At 35.1% G+C, this 23,940-nt stretch overlaps 1 protein-coding gene across 2 annotated transcripts; it reads left to right on the top strand.

Annotated features, from left to right (window-relative positions):
* Positions 1–1,330: 1,330 nt before the first annotated feature.
* On the top strand, positions 1,331–22,420 carry LOC149070621 (peptidase M20 domain-containing protein 2-like). Of its 2 annotated transcripts, none has more exons than XM_089249175.1 (6): positions 1,331–1,786; positions 4,769–4,920; positions 16,268–16,417; positions 18,288–18,429; positions 20,400–20,648; positions 21,939–22,420. In XM_089249175.1, exons 1-6 carry the CDS (start codon positions 1,576–1,578, stop codon positions 22,238–22,240), a joined length of 1,206 nt encoding a protein of 401 aa, XP_089105301.1. In that variant the 5' UTR covers positions 1,331–1,575; the 3' UTR covers positions 22,241–22,420. The 2 variants fall into 2 exon arrangements, with proteins under 2 accessions (XP_089105301.1, XP_089105302.1); XM_089249176.1 differs by having other exon boundaries at positions 1,350–1,521.
* Positions 22,421–23,940: the final 1,520 nt, after the last annotated feature.

The raw sequence follows: 23,940 nt of genomic DNA on the forward strand, positions 1-23,940 counted from the left end.
ATGTAATTACGGTATATATTTGAAAAAAAAAATCCAGATTTAACTACCAATCCTGCTAGTAAAAAGAGAGATGGAAAATGATTTTGTTGATGAATAATGACATTGAATCTATCAATATATGTCAAGTTTTTTTTTAATTTTTAGTCTTGGCTATTAGTTTACCCTTTAGTTAAACATGATTCAAAGGCATTTTACACATTAAAAAAAAAAATTGTCCACACACTAATGCTTGTATTGACTGTCAGATTTGAAACTTTGTTTACAGAGTTTTTATTTTTAAGAATCTTTCAGCTTCAAGGACGTCCTTTCAACTTATATTTAATAATATAATGAACTGTTTTGAACTGAATCTAACTTTTTATGTAAGCTAATCAAAAAAACTAGTACACATGTTGGAACAGTTTTTTGTTGAAAAGAAAACCGTTGGGTTTAGCATTTTATACATTGAGAGGGGGCACATCTTGTGTGTAGGAAGGATTGCATACAACTATCAAGTTTCAACAAATTACAAAAAATCAGTCTCAGATATTAACTTATTTGGCTAATAGGAAATATAGCTATTAATGTTCAGTAATTTAATATTCAATGTGCATCACAAGAATTACTATTAACACTAGTGCTAATTACTATTAGCATAAAAAAAAATTTTTGGAAATCAAATTCACTGAATTTTGTACTTTTTCATTTTAATGTGTATCTAAAAATTTGATTTCAGGTACAAAACAATCATAATTTAAAAAATATTCAGATAAAATTATTTTTTGAAAAATTTGCAAATTTATTAGTATTTTTTAAAATATAAATTTTACACAATTGCAACCGTCCTTTTTTCCTTCATTTCATTCACGATTTATAAAATTTGTATGTGCTGATACATTTTTTTTTCCTTCAAAGCAATGAAAAGCGCATAAGCTGATTGTACTTGCGATAAATCAAATCAATTTATTCATTTACAGCATTCATCTAATCTGAGAATATTAGCAATTCCGTAGCGAAATGAAAAACCATCATTATAGATATAGCGGAAGTAGGAAAGAAAACCGTAGCTGGAATGAAATGGAATTTCCATTAAACAGGGGATGATAAAACCATATTTTGCTTATGGAAAAAAAATTGTTGGAAAACGTAAACACAAGAATCCAACCATTGAGTTTTCTACTTCATTAGAAGATCAAAAACCCTTCATCCAATCAGCGTCGGATCTACTCTCGCCAAGCTAATATACGCCAAATACTCGCCAACTGAACCGAGTTTCACTTGATACGCACTCGAGACTCACTGGTGAATGCCAAATTCGTTCTAAAACTGAAACGGGTTTCAACTGATCCGCGTTTCAGGACCGTGAGTGGTGAATACGGCCGTAAAGGTTGAACATCCCCGAAACGTAGTGGATCAGTCATTTCAAAGGCCAGAACACACTCATCTGTACATAAATAAAGATGGTGTGTCCCCTGCCCCCATCAGATTTTATCACTTCAATCATCTTACCGCTATCATCAAGTCCTTCGCTTCGTTTTGGAGGTCGAGTATTCTTTTAAACTGGTTTAACTCGAAGTTCGTTTTACTCGCAATAAAATGGACGCCGCTGTTGAAATCGTGAAACGAACCGTCGCAGCCGAAGCCGAATTTTTGAACAGCATCAGCCAAGACATTTGGAAACATCCGGAGCTCAGATACGAGGAGAAATTTGCTCACGAACTTCTCGTCAAAGTTTTAAAAGACCGAGGTTTCGATGTCACTCCCCATTACGTTGTTCCGACGGCCTTCAGAGCTGAATATTCCAATGGTAGAAGGACTTCTTGTAAAATTATTAATAATTGGTAAAAATCGAGCCGGGCAATTATTCAAATGAAATTGGTGGTTTGTTCTTAATATACGGTTTTCTATTTTTTTTTGGCAACAGCTTTTGCATAATCCCCTGTTGGCAATTTTTTTCATTTGGCAAGAATAAACGTCTGAAAGCATGACGAGAATTCGCCAAGAGCGAAATGAAGCTAAGTTTTTGCCAAAGAAAAAAATCGGAAGCAGCTGTAGTGTATAATCCATTTTCTTTCTTTGGCGCTTTTCTTCCTGGTCGGGCATTTCTTTCCGAGTGCGTTTTTTTTTCCTGTCACTTATTATTTCCTTAAAGCCGGGTTTTCCTAGGAATAGGTTTTTTCCCCAGCGTGAACCAAATTAGGTGATTTCGATTCGGCAGAAATGTGTTGCATAATTACGCTACGCATTTGTTTTCCTAGCGTGGCGCATCAGATCAGGGTGGCTATATTATAGTATATGGTCTTGGCTGCTCTGTCGTCTGCATGCTCCAGTTTGAAGGGAAGGGAAAAAAAACACAAGAGTGAAGAGAACATCGGTAAAACATGCGATGCACGACGCATTTGACTCCTCCAGAAGCAGTCGGCCAATCACGCCCGATGTAAAGCACTGTCGTGAGACATATGGCACTCTGTAGGAAAACAGTTATGCTGCTTTTCTTATTGATGAGTGGACGGTGTGTCGCGCTTCGTGAATCACGTTGCGCGCGGAACAGGAAACCTGCTCCTAGGAAAACCCTGCTTAAGCAGGGTTTTCCTAGAAATAGGTTTTTCATGCCGAGTGTAACGTGAATCGCCCAGCGTGACACAGCGTTCCATCTTGGGGCCATTTCTTGAAGTTAAGAGAGGTAACTAATGTCTTTATTTCAGCGCCTCACGCCACAGTGCTTGAAATAAGGAAGGCAGGGTCATGCCTCCTGTGGTGTAGATGGCAGCATGCTTGCGCAGTATGCAATAGGACCAGGGTTCATGTCCCGTCAGAGAAAAGACTGCTTTTCATTCCGAGTTCACCTCAGCATAATATCCAGAAAATATGTTTCCTGTATATCTTGGGCTGGGGGAAAAAATCTGTCTATCTCTGATAAAAGAAATTATTCCAAAATTGAGAATTAATGAAAATTAATAATTCTTGAATTGATGAAAATTTACAAACCATGCAAGAAATAATTTTAGAATTGGTGAAAGCCTTCAATAATTTATCGTTTGTGCGGAGCCTCACAAAGCATGGGATCTTGTGTGATCGCACACCCCTAAGGGGCGGCTCTGAAAATACTCTTAAATTTTTTAGTAATTTTTTCTAATAGAGTTCACTCACACTGAAAAAAATTCCTCCTTAAAATTTTGAAGAGGATCGAAATTACTCTCAAAGTTTAATATTTTCGGATAGCACTGCTCCTGGTGTATAAATAAGTATTCTTTGAAATATAATAAAAACCCAGACTCTCTTTTAAATAATAAAATGGGCAGGGCAAAAAAAGTTTTTTAAAAAGTCTGTTTTCAATAAAAACATAATTTCTGGACTCTAACGCCATGTGCGCAATAAATTAATAAAAATGGAAATGTAAAGTCTGAGAGAATTAAGATATTCCAAAAATAAAAACAATGTAACATACTGAGAAAATGGTATGTGTATGACACAATGTATAAATGAATGAAAAAAATAACTTCCATAATGCTAACAGACTGATATTGATTCAAACACTTCGCTCTACACAAAAGAATATTATTACTAGAATTGAAAAACATGCTTCTAAACATCTTAGGAAAAATGACATAGATAGAAAGAACATGAGTCGAGTAAACATTAAATGTCATTTCCAAAGTTTTAGAAATTTGCACATTCATGTTTCTGGCATAAGGGGGAAAATATGCTAGCATCGAGCAAGTTTGATGACTACTATAGGTTACTGTGATTAGATATATATAAGAGGAGCAGTTCAAAATTGAGGGCAGATCGCACTCACAGGTATAAAAATTGAATACCGATACCGGCTACACTGATTGGTTCACACATGCGTGGTAGCATTACTTGGTTTGTTGGGATGATATTGCAGTCATTTGATTGTTGTCTGCCTTTGCAAGACAGTGTGGTAATAACAAATCCCACCAGTTGTGAAATTTGATCAGTGATTAGATTTCTAAATGCAAGAGGACATAATGCTGCTCAAATTCACCGTCAATTGTGTGAATTTGAGCAGCATTATGTTCCCATATCATCACTGGTGATGAAACATGGATTTCATACATCAATGCTGAGACAAAACAACAATCCATGCAGTGGCGTCATTCAGGTTCACCAAAACTGAAAAAATTTAAAGAAATCCAGTCTCAAAGGAAAATCATGGCAACTGTACTCTGGGACCAAAAGGGTGCACTTTTGATTGATTTTATGGAACCGGGAACAATCATTACATTATAAGTCTATTGTGAAACACTTTCTAAATTGCATCGTGCCATTCAAAATAGATGATGGGGGATGCTAAGCTCAGGCATGTTCTACTTCACGATAATGCATGGCTGCACACACTATGGAAACAATTCAAAAATTCAGGTGGGAGATTTTTGATCATCCCCCTTATAGTCCTGATCTCGCCCCAGTAACTATCATATCTTCCGACATCTCAAAAACTGGCTTGCATCTACACGTTTTGAGAAAAGTGAGGAATTGAAAATTGCAGTGCAAAACTGGCTGAAATCCCAGGCGGCAGAATTTTATGTAGAAGGTTTGAAGAAACTTGTTTCATGTTATCAAAAGTGTTTGGAATGACATGATGATTATGTAGAGAAATAAAGAAATCACGTAAATTTTTGAAACCAATAAATTTGTCATTTTTTCAATTGTTTCGATTTCATTACTGTGATTGTCCCTTAATTTTGAATTGCGCCTCGTATATATATATATATATATATATTAACTTGCTGTAAAAAAAATGTGTAATTCATATTTGATACAGGGTCAGGGCCTACCATCGCTGTATTGTGTGAATATGATGCCTTGCCTGTTGTTGGACATGCTTGTGGACACAACCTCATTGCAGAATCTGGTATAGGAGCTGGTCTTGCCATCAAGGCAGTCCTAGATGCAAATATAGGGATTCATGGTAAAGTATGTTATCATTTAACCAATATCTGTTGTATATAACTGCATATTGCAGGGATGTGTATAAAATTTAGGCTGTTTTGTTTTTAAGAATCACAAGTTATGCATAATGTGTAGTATTACATTGCCCAATGATATTTTTCAATAATTTTACCATCTGGCATTCACACATACTCTCAGTTTTCATGACATGTTGTGAAAATAAGCAGAATGCTGGAAAACCACATATTTTCCAACATGCTGAACCTTTTTTTTATTCTGGCTAAATTTTTCTGAACAGAAAAAGAACATTCTTTTTCCAAATCTGTTCAATAATACTGTTCAGTCGGTAATTTAAAATTCAGTGCTGCTTTGTGTGTGTAGTTAATCTTCTCAATACAACTTGACCTTGATGGGGAATTGAATAATTTGAATAACATTTGCAAAAAGTATGCAATGATTTCCATCACGAGAATTATAACATTCAGCGTTTGTTGTAACCAGAGGTAATTGAAGCTAAGATGCAGGGGGAGGGGTGTACCCAGGGGGCAGGCCGTAAGGGGCAACAGCTTAGATTTTAGTTAGGAATTTTAAAAAAATTTTGGAGTCTAACAATAGCAATTAACACGACATCATTCTTTTGAGCCATATCTCAGTGATGAAAATATTGAGGAAAAGACAGGGCTGAGGTAATACCAGAAACAAGAATGTAATCTATCTGGGCGACTCGAGACAAAATCTCTGACTGTGTGGGACTTATTTTTGGCTCCTGCCTATCCCCTCCCTCACAATTTATCCCAAAAACTCCTAAGGGGAAAAAAGTTATAAATTAAAAAATTTGGTGTCCTTCCAGAGCAGACAGAAATCATATTCTATATTATTTTTTGATCAATTAAACATATTTCACACATTTACCTTGGATTTAGCTAGTAAACCTCCCTGTCTCAAGCAGCGGCCGAGAACCACCCTATTCTATATTATCTATCTCAAAAAAGCAATTGCGCATTTTGGTGCCCTCATCTAGTATTTTTTCCAGAATGGTCAAATTAAGGCAAGGGGGGGGGGGGGTCTGCTTTTCACTTGTCCGGCCCCTGGAACAGCAGAACCGCCTTTAAAATGAATTTCTTAATGAAAAATCATTATCTTTACAGGGTAAGTGTAAGTGATGATGGCTCACCAATAAGTGCTGTTTTGAAGATTAAGTTATATGGCAACATTAAGAACGGTAAAATAATTCTGGACCAAAAAGCAGGAAGTATGTTCACCAACATTTTGCTCCGTAAATAATTTTGCTCTAAAAAATCACAGGTTTATCTTAAGGTCCCTTAGGCTGGAGCCCCGTAATTCTCCCACCAGGCTTGTCTTTTGGGGCAGCTCATGAGGCTTTGCACTCGGGTGGCAGGTAAACTCGAGCTGCTCTTGATTGAAACCCTAAGCAATTTCAAGAAACATATTTTTTAAGGTGATCAGGAATGGTAGTCGATTTGTGTTCTCTCTCACGTTAAATTTCTAAGTATTTCTGAAAATAATTAATATAAATAGGGATGTTGATTTATGATTGAGTTCAGATTGCATGTTTATTCAAAATTTTGTTTGACTATAGATAACTGAGCATTCCTCTAATAGACTACTGATTTCTATTAGTGACTGAGTAACACTGATTTAAGTTTAATTGTTCAGGGCAGCGTTTCTCAACCTATGGTCCGCAAAGATGGCATAGGTGGTCCGCAGGCAGACTTGATAATTTAATTCTAAAAATGAAAAATTATTTAAAAAATGTGATTGATGTTAGTAATAATGGTATGAGTTCAAATAAAAAATTACATCTTTATACTTAGGTTCACTATACGTCATTGAGGAAAATACAATCCTAAATACGGAGTATCACTAAATTTTGTCAAAAAATTTAATTTATTGCTTTAAATGCAATTCTGTAATTACTATTGCTAAATTTGCTGATGGGTGTATAGGACTGCTGCAAATGCAATAAAAAAATGTGTTTCACAAAAAACATATTCAAATGATCCGATGACCTAGAGATGTAAAATTCTCGAGAATAATCTTTCAGAGAATATTCTCTGATAGGACTACTATTACAAATAACTTTAGAATATTCTTATAAGTTCTTGATGAGAATATTCTCCTGTTATTTATAATGTAGTTACGTATAATATCCTTGAGAATATTCTCTGGAAGGACTACTTTCATAAATTACTGGGAATATTCTTATAGAAAATAATAAGAATTATTCTGAAGTTATTAATAATAGTGCTTCCAGAAAATATTCTCCTAGATGAGAATATTCTTCAGTTACCGAAATCTTTCCAGAGAGTATTATCAAGAATATATGTAATAACATATATTATAATAAATAGGCTAATCTCGATAAATAACTTGAGAATAATTATTTTCGATACTAATATTCTCTAGGAATTCATAATAGTAGTCCTTTGAGAGAATATTCTCAAGATATATTTGTAAATATATATATCCCCGTCTCTGTTCCTGTCAAGAAGATGGGTATATTGAAGTTTGTAGACCAATATATTAGAGTTTGAAAGCAAGAAAATTAAACCAACAATGTTGAATTGCACAACTTTTAAAAAAATGTGAGTGATACAGAATTTGAATGTATGTGCATTAAAAAAAAACAACAGTTCTGTATCTTCTTATAATGAAAGTGATTATGTAAGAATAGCTTCCTTTATCAATCAACTTTGGTTTAATTTCTTTTGTTGTGAAGTTATTTCTGAAAATTTATCTAATTTTAAAATAATTTTTTAAGGTTTCAATATAAAGGTTTCTAAAATCTTCATAACCAAACTTTTAAAACCTCTCATCATGACCTGGAGAATATTCTCGAACTAAAAGTTGTCATTGGGGGGGGGGGGGGGGGGGGGGTTATACCATAGCGGCCAAGTCTCCCGAATTTTTCGGGAATCTCCCGAATTTTATCTTCATCGCTCGATCTCCCGAAAAGTTCTTAAATCTCCCGAATTTTTACGAAAATCACAAAAATCCCTACTTGTTCCTAAAAATTCCCTACTTCATTAAAAAAAATCCCTAAGGAATTTCTTGTGGGGCATGAAGCCTCTTTTTTTTCCCTTTCGAAATGACGTCACACGTCGTAAATGGGGAAATTCCCTTTTTAAGGAAGTTTTACAAACCCTTTGATGGTAACAAGAAAGTTGTTTGTCTTATCGTGCAGGGAAATGGCTTAGCAGCCAATAATCCTGGATAATAATTGAAGATTATGGTGATGCACATGTGGTCAAAATTTCTTTTGTTGAAGTTACGTACGTGCGATATAGCAAAACATGAATACTGATAAGCAAAAACATATTTAATCAATTTTAAAGATACTTATTCCAATGAATTTCCTTTCATCAAACGTTCCAGAAGAAAGTCGATTTTTCCTTTTTGTACAAGTTGTGTTACGGACATAAACATCGGTCATGGAAAGACTGCCATCATCAGTCGTGAAGTGAAAAAAACACATCAAGCAAGTGTCACAAAAAGTCAGTGTTCTTCAAAAATTGACGGTGTTTTCCTTCATCTTCCAATGATTTTGGGGTCATTCGCTCAGAATGTTTGTTCACGGCGTTTCTGATTGAACACAATATTTATTTTTACATCATTGAAGTTTTGGCCTCCAATTTCACTTGTTTTTTTGCGTAGGAATTTTATTCCCAAGGATTTAACTTCCATGTGTGTAAAATCCCTATTTTAATTTCACTTCAGTTTTTGAGTAGGGATTTTATTCCCTACGCTTTAACTTTTATGTTTGGAAAATCCCTATTTTATTTGGAAAAATCCCTATTGTATTTATTAGGGAGTGGTTTTAGCATAAAATACGGGTGTGCGCGAAAATCTCCCGAATTTTCATTTTCAAAAGTTGGCAGCTATGGGTTATACCAAAAATTGTTTTGTTGTAAATGTTTCAGGCAATGGAAACTGATTTGTATTTCGCAATATAAACAAAATTAGTAAAAAAATTTAAATTATTTAAAAGAACAATGAATATTCTCTATTATTCTCCATTTTTACATCCAAAAGAATATTCTCACATCTCTACAATGACCATATTTTATTTAGAAAAATATGGTAAACTGGAATCTTAAATAGGACAAAATACAGGACATCTCCAATTGTGATCAAATACGTTGCCAGAAGTAAAAACAATAACCAATTGTTGTTAAAATTGCTGAAAAATTGTGTAAAAAAAACGAACCTGACAAATATCTGAGACGAATATTTATATTTTTCACTATAATTATCATAATATAATTTATATATTATGAAAACACTTTGTATTCATGAGTTTAATAAGTATTAAAAATCCAAATAAGCTTGAAAAACAAGACAAATGTATAAAAAAATCAAAATTGAAATTAGAAATATCCTGTAATATGGGACACAAGTGAGCCATCAATTTGTTTCAGACATTTGTTTGGTACTTGGACTCAGAAAGGGTGAGAAATGCTGATTTAAGGTTAATGGAAATTATTGGTGGTGCATCGTCCAAAGGTTTTTGGGTTCGTAAGAGGCCCTTGTAACAATGAAATACTGTTGTTTCCTGATGTAGATATATGTCGAGTCCACCTCGACGTAGGACTGCGAAAAGTTGAATGTTGTGCAAAGTGGCTGATTCAAGATATGAAAGTATACTGATGATTTTTAACTCCTTGAATAAATTGGTCCCTTAAAAAAGATATTGCCTAAACTGAACTATAAGGCCGGTCGTACACACTGGAAGCGACAACATGCAGCTAGCTAAGAGAGCAGCAATAGCTAACATTGAATCTGAGGACAAAGGTAATCTGACTTCGTCTACTGAAAGCGACTTCTACACGCTACTCAGTTGGTGACTGCACTCCATGCAGACGAATGTGTTCATTAAATAATCTTGAGAAGATATTGGAAAACTAAAATTTTTAAGAAAATTTATTTATTGAAGTCCACATACTTAATGAGACATCTGAGACAAACTTCGAGAAGATGTTCTTGTTGTAAATTAATAAATTATCTTATTTTAATTGATTACTACTTACCATCACAACCCATAAATGGCAATTATAAAATTTTTAGCTTCCATCTTTATGCGAGGAGGGAGGGAGAGAGATAAAAAGAGGAGGAAGGGGGAAAAACAGAGCAAAAATGGTGCAAAAGAAATAAACAACTATACTTTGCCTGCACAGATACAGCAAAAGCCACATGATACCACAGGAATCAGAAATGTTTCTCATCTGCTGTTGTAATTGGAAATCACTGGCTAAAGATTGCTGCTAATGGATGAAGCTCTTGTACTTTCTGAGCAATGGATTCAGTCTTGTGAATACAAACAGCGACTTGTCTGACTAGCAGTGACTCAAAGTCGCTGTTAGTGGACAAATGAGTTAAGTAAGTGCTGAGCAGGCGCGGATCCAGGGTGATGTGTTGGGGGGGGCGATTTTTTACAATGAAGATGTCGATCGGTGAGACCCAACCTAGTGTCCGCAGGTGCCAAACGTACTTGAAATAAAAAAACTAATAAAAAATTAATTAAGAATTAAAATTATTTAAAACTTTCAATTAATTTTCATTTAAAAAATTAATTGATTAAAATTAATTACGATTACATTTTAATTGAAAATAAAAATTAATTAAAAAATGAAGGCAGTTAAAAATTAAATCTAAATTAAAATTTATATTTATAAAAATTATATTTTTTCAATATGCAACATACTTATTTAAAAACTTGCTTGCAGCAACTGGTGTTACAATTAATGAATAAGCTGTTTTTGATAATAAATTTGAACGTTTGTGCCGGCTACCCTCGCAAAAAATACCGTACGAAAAAAAAGTTTGAGGTGCAGACTGAATAATGTGTGTTATATTTATAAACATTGTAAGGAATTCTGATGCACATTACCAGTTAAAAATGTTTTTTTATTAACAGTATCATGAGCAATTGCACAAATAAATAAAAACTTTGCAGATGAAAAGAGAGCAGAATATGAAAAGCGTATGAAGAATTGGTATTTTAAAATGTTCCTAGAATACTACTTCCTCCTTCGCTTGATAAAAATTAAAAATTAAGGCTCACAGTTAACCGGACAAAACAATGTGCACAAATAAAAATTCATCCGAATGTATTCAATAAATGCTTTTTCCCAGCTTTTCAAGTCAAAGTAGAGAGATACTTTCCTTTTAAATTTAATTTTTTTTATCCCTGTGAAAGTATTAAACGTTTCTCTTTGTGACGTTATGATAACAATTAGGCAAAATAATATGAATAAAATAAGGATCTCGGTCAACCAGAGAAAATGAATTCTAAGCTAACTCGGATACAAGAAACCTCGTTTAATAGAGACGATCCTTGAACATTTGAAGGGAAAAAAAATTATCTAAAGCCCTGACCATGGCCTCCACATCCTAGAGCGGGGCCCCTAGGCTAAAGCCTCTAGTGGGCCCCCAGACCAGACTTTTCAAGGGCCCCTTTATAGTTAATTTATAGCTTAAAAAAACAAAAAAAATGATGAGAATCGTCGCCGGCCCTGTCAGCTCCACCCTTGGGAACATGAACTTTACGCACAACAACAAAGTAGTTATCAAATAAATAGGTAGCACTACGCGCACATTGACAGCCCCCTTACCCGTAACGGGTCGCACTGAGCTTGCGAAAAATTCTTGTGACCGCTCAAACTTTAAATGACTTCATGGCTTCAGATAAAAAGCTGAACCTATGCGGCACAGCTTTTGTCCTCTCATATGTAGGGTCCGTGATAAGGCAGTTTCGGTTTCAGTACAGCACAGGGTAGATGTTTTCCCTGTTCAGATTTTGAATGCCGGTGATGGGATCGGCCAAATGAGCTTTGTTTACATCAGTGATTCCAGGTGAGCCCTCTGGGGTCTGTCTCGTTCGATAGAGAATTCTATCTATTTGCCGGCAGATCCATGTGGGGCCCTCAACTGGCTCTGCTTGTCTCGTACTAATTCATATCAGCTCAGTACTCCCCACTCGGCACTGGACCCGACCAAAGGGACTTTGTTTCCATCCATGGGGTCCCTAAGGTGGTCCCTCTTGTTTCGCTCAATACTTTGTTTAGTATTTACTCATGATCTGCTTGGCGTATGCACTGAAAAGGTTCGGAACCGCTGCTGGAAACTCAAGCATCCAAAGCCGAGCTACACTCACTCCAGTAACTTTTCGTGTTCACGTATACGCTTCGAGGACTTGGCGATTGGTGTAGAGAACATTAAGCAGTCTTCTTTCAGTTACTCACGTTCTAGACAATTAATTTTTCTTTCTGTGAACAATTTTATAGCACACCAAACTTGTATCCTTTCTTAAAATGAAAATAAGTACTACACACAATAAAACACCCATTTATGACATGTCTGTATTTATAAATAATACCTTTAACTTCCTCATTTATCACTTACAATTTTCAAACGAGACGATAAAATTAAAAAAATTACAAATTTCCATGTTTGTATACCCGATTTATGAAAATATTTTGCGTCTGAAACCCATTTTTGTCTTCAAATAAAGTTTCCCATCCTACTACGTATAGAGTCAGACTTTCAATAATCCCTCCAGTAATCCGGTGTTTTTAGGCCGGTTTTCTCCGAGCATAGAAGAGGAAAACATAGTGCGCACATGTTTATGAGCAGAAGTTTGTTATTTAAATGGACTTTTTCAATAAATTTGCAGTAATTCGGCGATTTCGTTAACCCAGTACACCCTGGTGTGATATGTGCCAGATTAGCGAGAGTCTACTGTACTAATAATTCATATCTCTATTTGTTCTAGAAAAATTGAATTCCATCAGTCTTTTTTTTTAGCTGGTAATTTTTCAGTTTTTCCCCTCAATTTTTTTTTGCAACACTGATTTTAACCATCCTCATGCCCCGTTACTGAAGACAATGTCCTATTTACAGGAGAACTAAATGGGCTACAGCCCAGGGCGGCAAGTTCAGAAGGTCAGCAAATTTGAGGATTGAGTGGCCAAGAAAATTAGCAAAATGGGAGAAGGGCGGTGAAATTTTTATAACCCTCAAATAAACCCACCTCTTCCCAGACAGCAAGTGACCGTGTCAGTGAGTGACCTAGAGAGTTTGCAAGCACGTGAATGAGCAAAAGCGTGACTTAGAGCGGGAGTAAGAATGTGAATGGTCAAATGAGTGACAAAGAGTGAGGGACCAGTTCAGTGAGTGGCCTAGAGTCAGCCGTCAGAAGCGTATACTGGGGCCCTCGGAAAAAGTAATTTTTCTAAGCCCCCTACCTGGCGAGACACGTTTACTTTTAAAATTTTAAACCAGAGGCCCCTCTGCATTTGAGGCCCCCGCCCGCGGGGAATGCGTTAAGACGGTATTGTCTAGAGCGCGTGTAAGTAACGAAACAATTACCAAAACCAGCGTCAAACACGTGTGACCAAAACAGGGTGCAAACATGTAAATGACTAAAAGGTCCGTCCCACGAGCGTTTGCTAGGGGACGCTGGGTAAGATAATTAAAGTTAATAAAAGTCTTTGTCGGACATAAACCGCAAAAATAACAGCCGGCATGAAGTAAACCGTGCTTGTTCGGTCATTCACAAAGGAAGACGCTCATTCCTCTGCCTTTGTATTGAAAGCCTTAAAAATTATTGCTTCCCCGAAGCCCGAGACGACCGCGGATCCTGACAAAGACTTTTATTTTCTTTAACTTTAATTATCTTATCCAGCGTCCCCTAACAAACTCTCGTGGGACAGACCTTTAAAAAAGTGACTTTAATACAGGTGTACTTGCAGGAGTGGGGGGAAGGGGGCTATAACATGGGATGGAAAATTCGTGGATAGAGTAGTCGAGAAAATTAGACTTGAGTGGAAGGGCGGTGAAATTTGAATAGCCTTCAAATCGGCAAGACCATAAATGCGCTTCTGACTGAACATCAAAATTACTCTCAATCTTCTAACCTGAATCTCTGGTTCGGTTTCAAATAAACAACTCATAAAGGATGAAAACTTTAATTTGGAACCACCTTAGCACGAATTTCAGGGAATTACTAATCAGGAAATATAAAATCTTGGAAACACAAATACGCGAAATACTAAATGGTAAATCTTGCTTATTCGAATAGGACGTCAAGATAAAATATGAAAATATTTTTAAATATGAAAATATAGCATTGAAAAGTTGAAACAAGTATAGACTGTTTTCGATAACAAGAAATAATTGACGCATATTTCAATAAAATATGTGGGTACTAATTTGTCTGCATAATTAAGAAAAATTTAAGAGTAAAAAAACTTCCTAATGAAATTCTAATATTGCGCGATTTAAAATAATAAATTTCTTATTCAATTTTGTGCAGACTATATGGTTGTCAAAAACCTATTCAAAAACAGTTTTTTTAAATAGCAAAAGCTTACTTTCATGCAAATTGGAATGATTTTCATTAATATTTAATTATGATTATCAAGTGCACAATATTAATTTTCAGATGTTTTGTCTGAAAAGATGGTGGTTAAATTTAATTCCCGCAGAACATCCGACACCACACAATCAATTTTATATAGTAGATTCCACTTATAACGTTCCTCAAGGCCGAAACATGGGAAGAAGAGGTAGGTTTGGTGCCCCGGGCACTGGACCGGAGGGGGGGGGGCGTGAATTTCAACCTTTTACCTGCCCTTTAACATTACAAGGGACACCAAGATGCTGACCAAGCATCTGGTTGCGGCACTGCTCTTAGAACCTTTTCCCGCTTAGTGCGATTCATTTTCGTGGTTCCATCTTCAACTAATGCTCAGACTATAGAGACGTATATATATATATAAGATCCACTTATAATGTTTAATCCAGGTACTTATTTCAAATTACAAAGGCTTTAATTATTAGATGGGGCCGAGGCCTATATTTTCATAGATATATTTACATATAGACATACATTTTCATATAGTGAGAGCTACGTTTTCGAGGAGGGGGGGGGGGGCTTTGCTGAGATTTTTCATACTTTTAGGCCCCACTATAGTGAATTTGTGGAGTGAAAATCAAAAAATGATGAGAATCGTCCTGAGCCCTGTTAGCCTCACTCTGTGGGGAACCCCCCGTTAATGTCATTATCAGTGAATCCGTAAGCGAATGCAGCTTCATTCTCTGGGAAAACCCCAGATGTGCTACAAAAGTAATAGAATTAATTTTCTTAACACCCATTTATTTAAAAATTTTAAAATTTTTACTTACCAAAAACAGTTTTTTTCGAAGATATTTCCATTTTTTGATCTTCGTCAAGCTTGCGTGTTTCAGGACTGAATTTAAAAAAAAGAGATAACAAAGGCTAGAAAACGATGATTCATCTTATTGGATGGCTTGTGCTTTATTGCGCATTACCAAGAAAACTGAAGGGTGTACATTTTTTTGCCTCTCTACACGAGCCCTTAGGCGCTAGGCAGCCGAATCGCATTGAATCCCTGTAGAATTGGTGGGAATACAATTGACCCTCCTCCGGCTATGACTTCTTTATTTTTTTTACCTTACCAGCAGAAGAAATCTCAAGGTGGAACTTGGGGAACAAATTTTAGGGAAAGGAACTTTGAGAAAAAAAGGAAATTAATTAAAAAATTTAAGGATTAATAAAGAAAAAAAGTGAGGTAACTGGAGTTATGTTTGCTTGAAGGCTCTTGGGAGGGGCGATCGCCCCTTCACCTATTGTTTAAAGGCTCTTGGGGGGGGCGATCGCCCCTATCGCCCCCCCCTGGATCCGCCACTGGTGCTGAGCATAAAATAAAAAAATCATGCAAAGGAGTTTTGTCTAAAATCGTTACCTGAAAAGCGGAAGAAATAGAAACAAAATGTGTGTTTAATTAATACAAGAAAGTAATTAATAAGGTGAATTTAATTTCATTAAATGTAATGATATCAAAAACTCATTTTACCCAGCATGCTGGTAATCACTAGCTCTTTCAAGTCGGAAAACTACTGTCCCTCAATGTTTTTTGGCATGGCGGATCATTTGTGGGAATACGGTAAAGCATCTTTGATTTCAGTGAGTTTTTTTTATGATTCTATCTATTTTTATTTGGTTACATCTTCTATTCATTCATTTGGCATTATTTAAAAATTCATAAAATGGGGGACTGGTCACCTCAGCTATAATTTGTGCTCAAGGGAAATGCCCTGCTCATAAATAATAAAAAAATGGCCCCTCTCAAATTGATAAAATTGAATTTCAAGATCAGTTCCTGATTCTTATGCTAAAGATGTAATTTTAGTTTTATATATAAAAATACATTATTATGAAATATCCATTTTTGATCTTGCACAAATACTTATAAAATAACATATTTTATAAACAGTATATCATTCATAACATGAATACACATTTCTATTTTTTCTCCCCCATCTCCAGGTGTTGGTTCTAGGGACTCCTGCAGAAGAAGGTGGTGGAGGAAAGATTCGATTGATTCGTTCAGGGACATTCAAGACAATTGATGCTGCTATCATGTCTCATCCAAGTGTTTATGATCATATATACCCACCTTTTATATCTTGTGGCCGTGTAAGTTACATCTTTTTCTAACATACCTGCTGTTTTTGATTGACCCAATTGCTGTTTTCTTATTAGAAAAGAAAAAAATACTAATCTACGCACTAGCGTAGTGAATTAAGATGGATAGCAGCACTGCTCAACACATAACTCGCGTTGCTTAAAAACAATTATCTTATGGTACATAGTGCATTATAGTTAAGAGGAATTTTTTATGACGTACATGTGCGAAATTTAGTAGTAAATTTTTTTATGGGAAATCTAATCATATTTACAAAGATTTTAGTTGAAGTTTTTGATAGAAAAATTTTGAATTTGTTAAATTTATTCAGTACATTCATTATCAAAATTAATTTTATATAACACTCTAATTCAGGGGTTCTCAAATTTTTTGCACCTGTGGTGCCCTTTTACCTAATCAGCACTTATTTGCGCCTCCCCAGAGCAGTTTAACAAAGAGTCTCTTTGAAAAACCTGATTTAAACTCTGACTTAAATTGGTAGCTCACAGTTTGAGAATCCCTGCTCTAATTGCTTGCCATGTAAGTTTTTTACAGTTTTCTTCTTTTTGGTAACGTAATTGGACTTAATATTGTGCTTTTAGTACAGGACTGGACAAATCCCAGACATCAGGTCGCAATGGTAACTAAAAAACTGATATTGGCGCCCAAAATTTTCTTTGTGTCGTTTCTAAATCGCAGGCTGAGAGCAGCACAAAATGTTTGGAATAAAAGTCAAAAGAAGCAATATTTTGGCCTTTTTTCTATGGGTAAAAAAAATTTTCTGGTGCCTAGATTTTTTTTTTTTTTTTTGATTTGCCCAGCCCTGTATTAGTGACATAATTAGATTTTTAGACACCTTCTATTCTTTTAAATGCCACTTAGGAGGTAGCTGGCTGTAAATCACTGCCGCATGATCCATCAGGACTGTTATCAGTTGTTTGTTGGTTTATTCTTTTAAATTACAGAGAAAAGACAAAACCACTGGCAAATTATTTTTATTGATGAAAAAAATCCATATCTACAGATGTGATGTATTAAGTATGTGAAGGCAGATTCATCATAAAGCATTCTGTCTCCTTAGAACTTTCAGTTTTATATACGGGGGTGAATTATACAAAAACTATCCCGACATATGGGCCCCTAACTATCATACCATTCACAGAAACTGAATGAAATTTTGGCATAAGGTATTTTGAGGTATGCGCTCAAGAATGATATGGAAAACAACAGTATCACTCTAACAGTTATGGTTACAGTGAGAAAATTTCGAAAATATCAAATGGCAACACCAAGTTTTTTGTATTGGAATGCGATCTCCATACTGAAAAACACTAAATAGCGTTGGAATGGCACCTGTAGCACGAAAATCCCCGGAGCTAGGCAAGGAAAAAGTAAAAAGGACTTTGCCGTGCACCAGAGCATTAATGTTCGTTTCATTCGTCACACCGTTTCTTCGGCTGAGATCCCAGCCTGATTAGTCCTCCACAAGGTCATGTGGAAAATTTGTGAAACACAATAAAATGCTTTATTTTATGCTGCTTCTCTGTCCTTGTTGATTGTCCTCACTTTTAGCCTATCTACCGCCGGTGATTTTCATGCTACAGTTGCCGTTCGAACGCTATTTAGGGTTTTTCACAATGGAGATCACATTCCAATACAAAAAACTTGGTGTTGCCATTTGATATTTTCGAAATTTTCTCACTGTAACCGTAACTGTTAGAGTGACACTGTTGTTTTCCATATCATTCTTGAGCGCATACATCAAAATACCTTATGCCAAAATTTCATTCAGTTTCTGTGAATGGTATGATAGTTAGGGGCCCATATGTCTGGATAGTTTTTTTATAATCACCCTGTATATAGATATTTTAATCTTTCCAGATAACTGTGACATATTCTGGCAGAGAAGCTCATGCTTGTGGTTACCCATGGGAAGGCCTTAATGCATTGGATGCTGCTGTAGCTTCATATAATAATATTGCTCTTTTGAGACAACACATCAAACCAACGTGTAGAGTACATGGTACGTTTCATTCTTCTTTTTTTTTTTTTTTGGTATTTCGTGAGACAAATATTTTCTTCCGCATAAAATATTGATGTGAATCCAAAGATTTCCAATATATGGAACATATTTTGCTGTGTGCATAAATAAAATACTGGAAAGTTAATCTCTAATAAGAGTACAAATTCAACGCCACAACAGGCAAAATGCCCAACGAAATGGCTGAGAAAAAGATGCCCATAAAAATATGGATGTCATATATTTCAAAAATACAGCAACCCAATTAAAAATGCAATTAATAAAAATTATAAATAATATATACACGTGATAAAATATTATACAGGGGTGGGAACACTGCGCCTAAACTAATATCTTGCGCCATCATAGCGTATTTTCGTATTTTTCTGTGCCAAATAGCAAATTTCGCTTCAGTATGCCGGAATTTCGGAAAGGACGCCAAAAAATTTTTGTTCCTGCTAGCCACGAAACGATTCTTTCCGAGAAGAGCGTGTTTTATTTCACTATACTTAAACTATCGGCACCTCAAAGTGCAAATGCGTGTGTTTCCGTTTAAAAAAAAAGTCACCACTGGAAGCAGCAGAAATTACTGTAGTCGATCGTCATTGTGTTAAATCCTGATGTTTCGTGAAAAAAAATTTCATTCCGGGAGTAAAACGCGCATGTCCCCGAATTACGAATGTTAGTTGAGAAACTTTGCCGAATAGCGAGCGTTAAATCGCTTATCTCGCCAAATAACGAGCGTTAAATCGTCAATCTCGCCAAATAACGAGTGCCAGATTGCCAATCTCGCCAGATAATGTGTGCTGAATCGCCAAACATCGAGTTGATTCTTCCGAAATTCTCTCCCATTTTGCAACAATTTCTTTCCAAGTATAAAAAAATTAAAAAGTTATAAAATTTTTTTAGCTCATTTGAAGAAGTGCTGTTCAAGGCAGCAAATAGCACCCTCAGTAATCAAAAATCCCCTTAGAAATCAATGTCAAAATTGCAAATTTTAACATAGAAATGCGGAAATTTAGTGGGGTTTTCCACCACATCAATGATTTTAAAAATTTAATTTAAATCAGCATTTTTGAAATATTGAGTTCACTTGGAGATACAGAGCCCAGAAAATTAAGTATAACATAATTAGCTGGACCTACTTTTGAGTTGAATATTCATGCAATAACATTGATTTCAACCGTTTATTTATATCTTTTCAAGTATGAAAATGAAAATTAATGGCTCTGTATTGCCTTATAATATCCAACTGCATCAACAAATATAGTTTAGGGTGTTTTGAAATTAATTATGGGCCTATAAATTATTATATGGGCATTTCCATAAATTATGGAGGGGGGTCTCAAATGGTCTCAGCTCCTAGGTTCTGGTACTTATGATTTGGGTAATTTGAAATTTCATAATAAAAAGTCTTGCCAACTAAATATTGAAAAATAATTTAATTTAATCACATAATTTGAAAACAAGGACAAACAGGCATCCAGTAAGCACTTTTTGGGACAGTGAACTTATTCGCAAAAAAACAGGACTGCCCTCATTTTCTGGCCACACTTGGCCACTTTACGAGAGATTTCATATTTCTTTAATTTTTCTTTCAGATTTGATATTTAAGCCTCAATTCTTTGCCAGAATGGCACTTAGGCAAAAAATGAATGAGGAAAGTGATTCCAAAAGTAATTAAAACAACAACAAAATTAGAAACGGAAAACGATTTATGAATTAAATCAATGAATCATTTTAAAAACACATTTTCTCTTGTATGCCCAAATATATCTTGGCAACTATTTAATTTTTTTCTTACCTATAACAAGGTCTGTTCTGTACATGTTGATACTGAAAAATAGTATATGTATATTCATTATAGTATGGTATATTCATTAGTTTATACTGTAAAGTCAACTCTGATTACTTGATATTTCCAAGCTGTGTGTGATAGCATATTTTTTTTTCATTGTAACTACATTTTCCAGGTATAATTTCTAATGGTGGGAGTGCACCCAATGTGATACCAGGCCTCACAGAAGTGCAGTATTATTATAGAGCTGCTACGTTGAAAGACTATAAAAATTTAGAAGCAAGGGTGTTTGCTTGTTGCAAGAGTGCAGCTGAAGCCACTGGATGTGAAATTGATATCATGCGTGATGTTGACTGTGGATATAAACCTGTCATCCACAATAAGATCATGAGTGAAGTTTACAAAAAGCATGCAGAAAAAATGGGTAAATTTGTCTAATTTTTTGTGAATCATCCAATTAATATTTAATTATTCATTGAAACACCTATATAACAATACTCAAGGGAACCAGAGAAGTGTATCATTATAAGGGAGTTATTATCATAGATGGAATATATTAACACAAGATATGAAATAGTGTATCAAGACCAGAGAGGAGTAATGTTTATAGGCAATTATCATTATAAAGGGTATTGTTACATTTTTCATTGTCTAATTCCATGGTTCAGTATTTAGTCATGTATTTATTTTGATTGATGAAAAACATTAAATATTTCATGAAATGCTAAAATATTAGACATCCTTATGTGTTTATCTTTCAGATCAAGTTTCATTTCGAATGGTATGGAGATTCTCTTTAACAGACATTTCTCAGATGCGGTCACCCCTCTTTTACAGCCAAATATTTTCTCTTGTATAAAAGTATGCATTTCAAACCCCTAATAACAGTCGCACCTCTTTTACAGACAAATTTTATTGTCTCACTGGTGACCATAACAGAGATCTTTTACTGTACATATTGTGCACATGTATTTCATTGATATTGGTTTCTATTATTTATGATGATCAGAGAATAATATGCATAAATTGGATTTGAGTACTCTACTAGTAAAATATTTGCAGAGAAATTTAATGATTCTATTTGGAATCATTATGGTCACACATATGTAATAACTTTACAAGTGAGACATGTGTGTTTATTAGTCCTTACATGGATACTTAGCAAGTCATTTAGTTTTTTCTGTAGACAATTGTCACTTTTGAAGTGTCAATGATAAATATGGTAGACAAATTTAAGTATACAAGGTGTAGGTTCTTACTTCTCTGTAGGTTCTGACTTTTGCTAAAATAGTGCATACGTTTTTGTCATGCTTTTCACAGAGATGTCCATTCATTCCTATACCCATCCACGTGTCCATTTCTATAATATCTGCTTAAAATTGTTGACTATTTCAAGGTACAACAGTTTTCAATTGTTGTACCTTAATAATAATAAGATACAACATTTAATAAGGTGTATTTAATATAAATTAAAAGTTCACTTTTAATGTTTCCAATAAGCTTTTTTTAAAATTTGCTATTCAGTGAGGATTGAACTATTGAAGGTGACTAAAAAGTGGAATGGAGTAAAATCACTAAGAAATTACCATAAAATATCAGTTGAGTTGAAAAAATTCTCTTATTACTCAAAATGTCAGTGTATAATTTTCTTTGCCAAATTTTTCTGTGATACAGTCTTTGCTTTACAAATATTCTAATTTCACATATTTTTTAGGGGTGGAGTTTCAAGATGGAAACCATAGAGTAATACCGTTCATGGCATCTACAGACATGGGCAATGTATCCTATGTTGTACCCAGCATCCATCCAACCTATTCCATAAATTCTAGAGCTGTCAACCACTCTGCAGAATTCACAGAGGCATCAGGGAAACCAGAAGCACAAGCGGGAACTCTGATAACAACTCAGTGTATGGCAATCCTTGCTCTGGAGATCATGAATGATTCAAAGCTACTTGAAAAAGTAAAACAGCAATTCAAAAATGATATGGTCGATGAGGAAGATTTTGATATTTAATAGGCCCTCAATAAATCAAAAATTTAAAATTTCATTTGACAGCATTTTATAAAATGAATCTTTTTAATAAAAAATTTTAAAGTTTTCATGCTCCTATTTGCTACTTTGTACATATTAATTTTTGTTAAGTTTGTAAATGGACAAATATTATGGATTTTTTAATAAATGTTTTTTCAAGCACAGCATGACTGTTAATTCCCCCCCCCCCCTGAAGGAAAGGAACTGCAATACCTGATCTTTTTAACACCAAGATAAAACCAATGATAATCAAATAACTACGAAAAACCATGAATTCCTACTTACAATTGGTTTTGCCATCTTCAAAGAATTCATACATGTTTGACTTTTTTCTCAGCCCAATATATCAAGGAAACATTTTTTGGTTATTACACCAAAATTAACTCTGAAAGAAAAGTCATTTGGTCTTCGCCAGGACTCAAACCCAGGTCCTCTTGTAAATCGGGGAAGTATGCTACCATCTTACCACTGGAGACATGACCCTGCCTCAGGCCTGTCATTTTGGGGGCCTGTTGGGCCAACCATTCAAAAGTTGAAATGATGGCCCTGCCTCCCTTATTTCACGCACTGTGGCAATGAGGTGTTGAAGTACAGGCATTAGTAGCCTCTTAACTTCAGCAAATAGTCCCAGGACAGTAAAAAAGTTTTTCTCAGTCCTAGCAGAGACCAGATGACTTTTCTTTCAGAGTTAACCTCAGCATAATACCCAGAAAATATGTTTCCTTAATATACGTTTGTTTTAAAAAATTAGAACATCCCAGAAATTTACGAATACAGTTCATGAAATGCTGAAGTTAGTAAGCTGAAATTTACCCTATGGTTGTAATTTACATTTCCATCTTCAAAGGTTCTTTTTGAGCATATCAGTGGCAAAGAATTTGCGTAGAGTAGATTGAAGGTGTCCCGAAATGCCTAATTACTTTTTCCTCTTTGTTTAAAAAAAATTAGAACATCTGACTTAAAACAGATTTTCATGCAAATACACATTTGAATTTGTACATCATCAGGGGTGCAAATGCCCCTCATCCATTTTGGAGCAGCAAACTTTCATTTTTGGAACAGAAATTTTGAAAATGGAGCAGAACTAAAAACTAACTATATCTGCAATAAAAGGGGTAATTTTTCAGTGAAATGCCAAAAGTTTTGTCAGAAACAGTTGGAAAATTTTGAACTTTGGGCTGCTTTCAAGGTTACAAAGTTTGAATATGTGTCTGCCCAATATCTATCTCTCTATTCTCTGAACTGATTTCACTTGTAATTTTTTGCATTGTAGTGCAACCCATTCACACATAATTGATAGTTCTCTTGGTGATATAATGTTAAGCAACATCCCAGCAATACGTGACGGAGTAATGTACCATCCCAGCAATGCAAGAAAGGGTGCAAACATTTCATTCTCTCCATGTTTTGGAAAGGTAGGACATTTATATATAATAGTATGCTCCTAGTACAAACTCCTCCTTTTGACCCTCCCCTACCAATGCAGGTGCGGACATATTGGGCGCCGCTGTAGGAGGGGAGTTAAAAAGGTGAAAAAGGCTTTGTCGACCAAAAAAAACGTGGTCAGTAGCACCAGAAATAGGTTTCGCATGGGTAGATTTTTTTCCTCGAGCCGACCCTGTTCGCCAAATCCGGATTTTCGCGATGTGAAATTGTCACGATCGGCCATAGGCGTAAACTTG

Source organism: Pholcus phalangioides, unplaced genomic scaffold, assembly GCF_987345545.1.
Source record: "Pholcus phalangioides strain wild (caught in Gottingen) unplaced genomic scaffold, Ppha-v1.0 ptg000021l_1, whole genome shotgun sequence".
Taxonomy (NCBI): domain Eukaryota; kingdom Metazoa; phylum Arthropoda; class Arachnida; order Araneae; family Pholcidae; genus Pholcus; species Pholcus phalangioides.

Excerpts from the sequence above, each read along its gene's own strand:
- LOC149070621 (XM_089249175.1), top strand. The coding sequence starts at position 1,576 with ATGGACGCCGCTGTTGAAATCGTGAAACGAACCGTCGCAGCCGAAGCC. Across the intron at positions 4,921-16,267 it reads ATATAGGGATTCATGGTAAA|GTGTTGGTTCTAGGGACTCC; the intron begins GTATGTTATCAT and ends CCCCATCTCCAG. Across the intron at positions 20,649-21,938 it reads AAAGCATGCAGAAAAAATGG|GGGTGGAGTTTCAAGATGGA; the intron begins GTAAATTTGTCT and ends CATATTTTTTAG.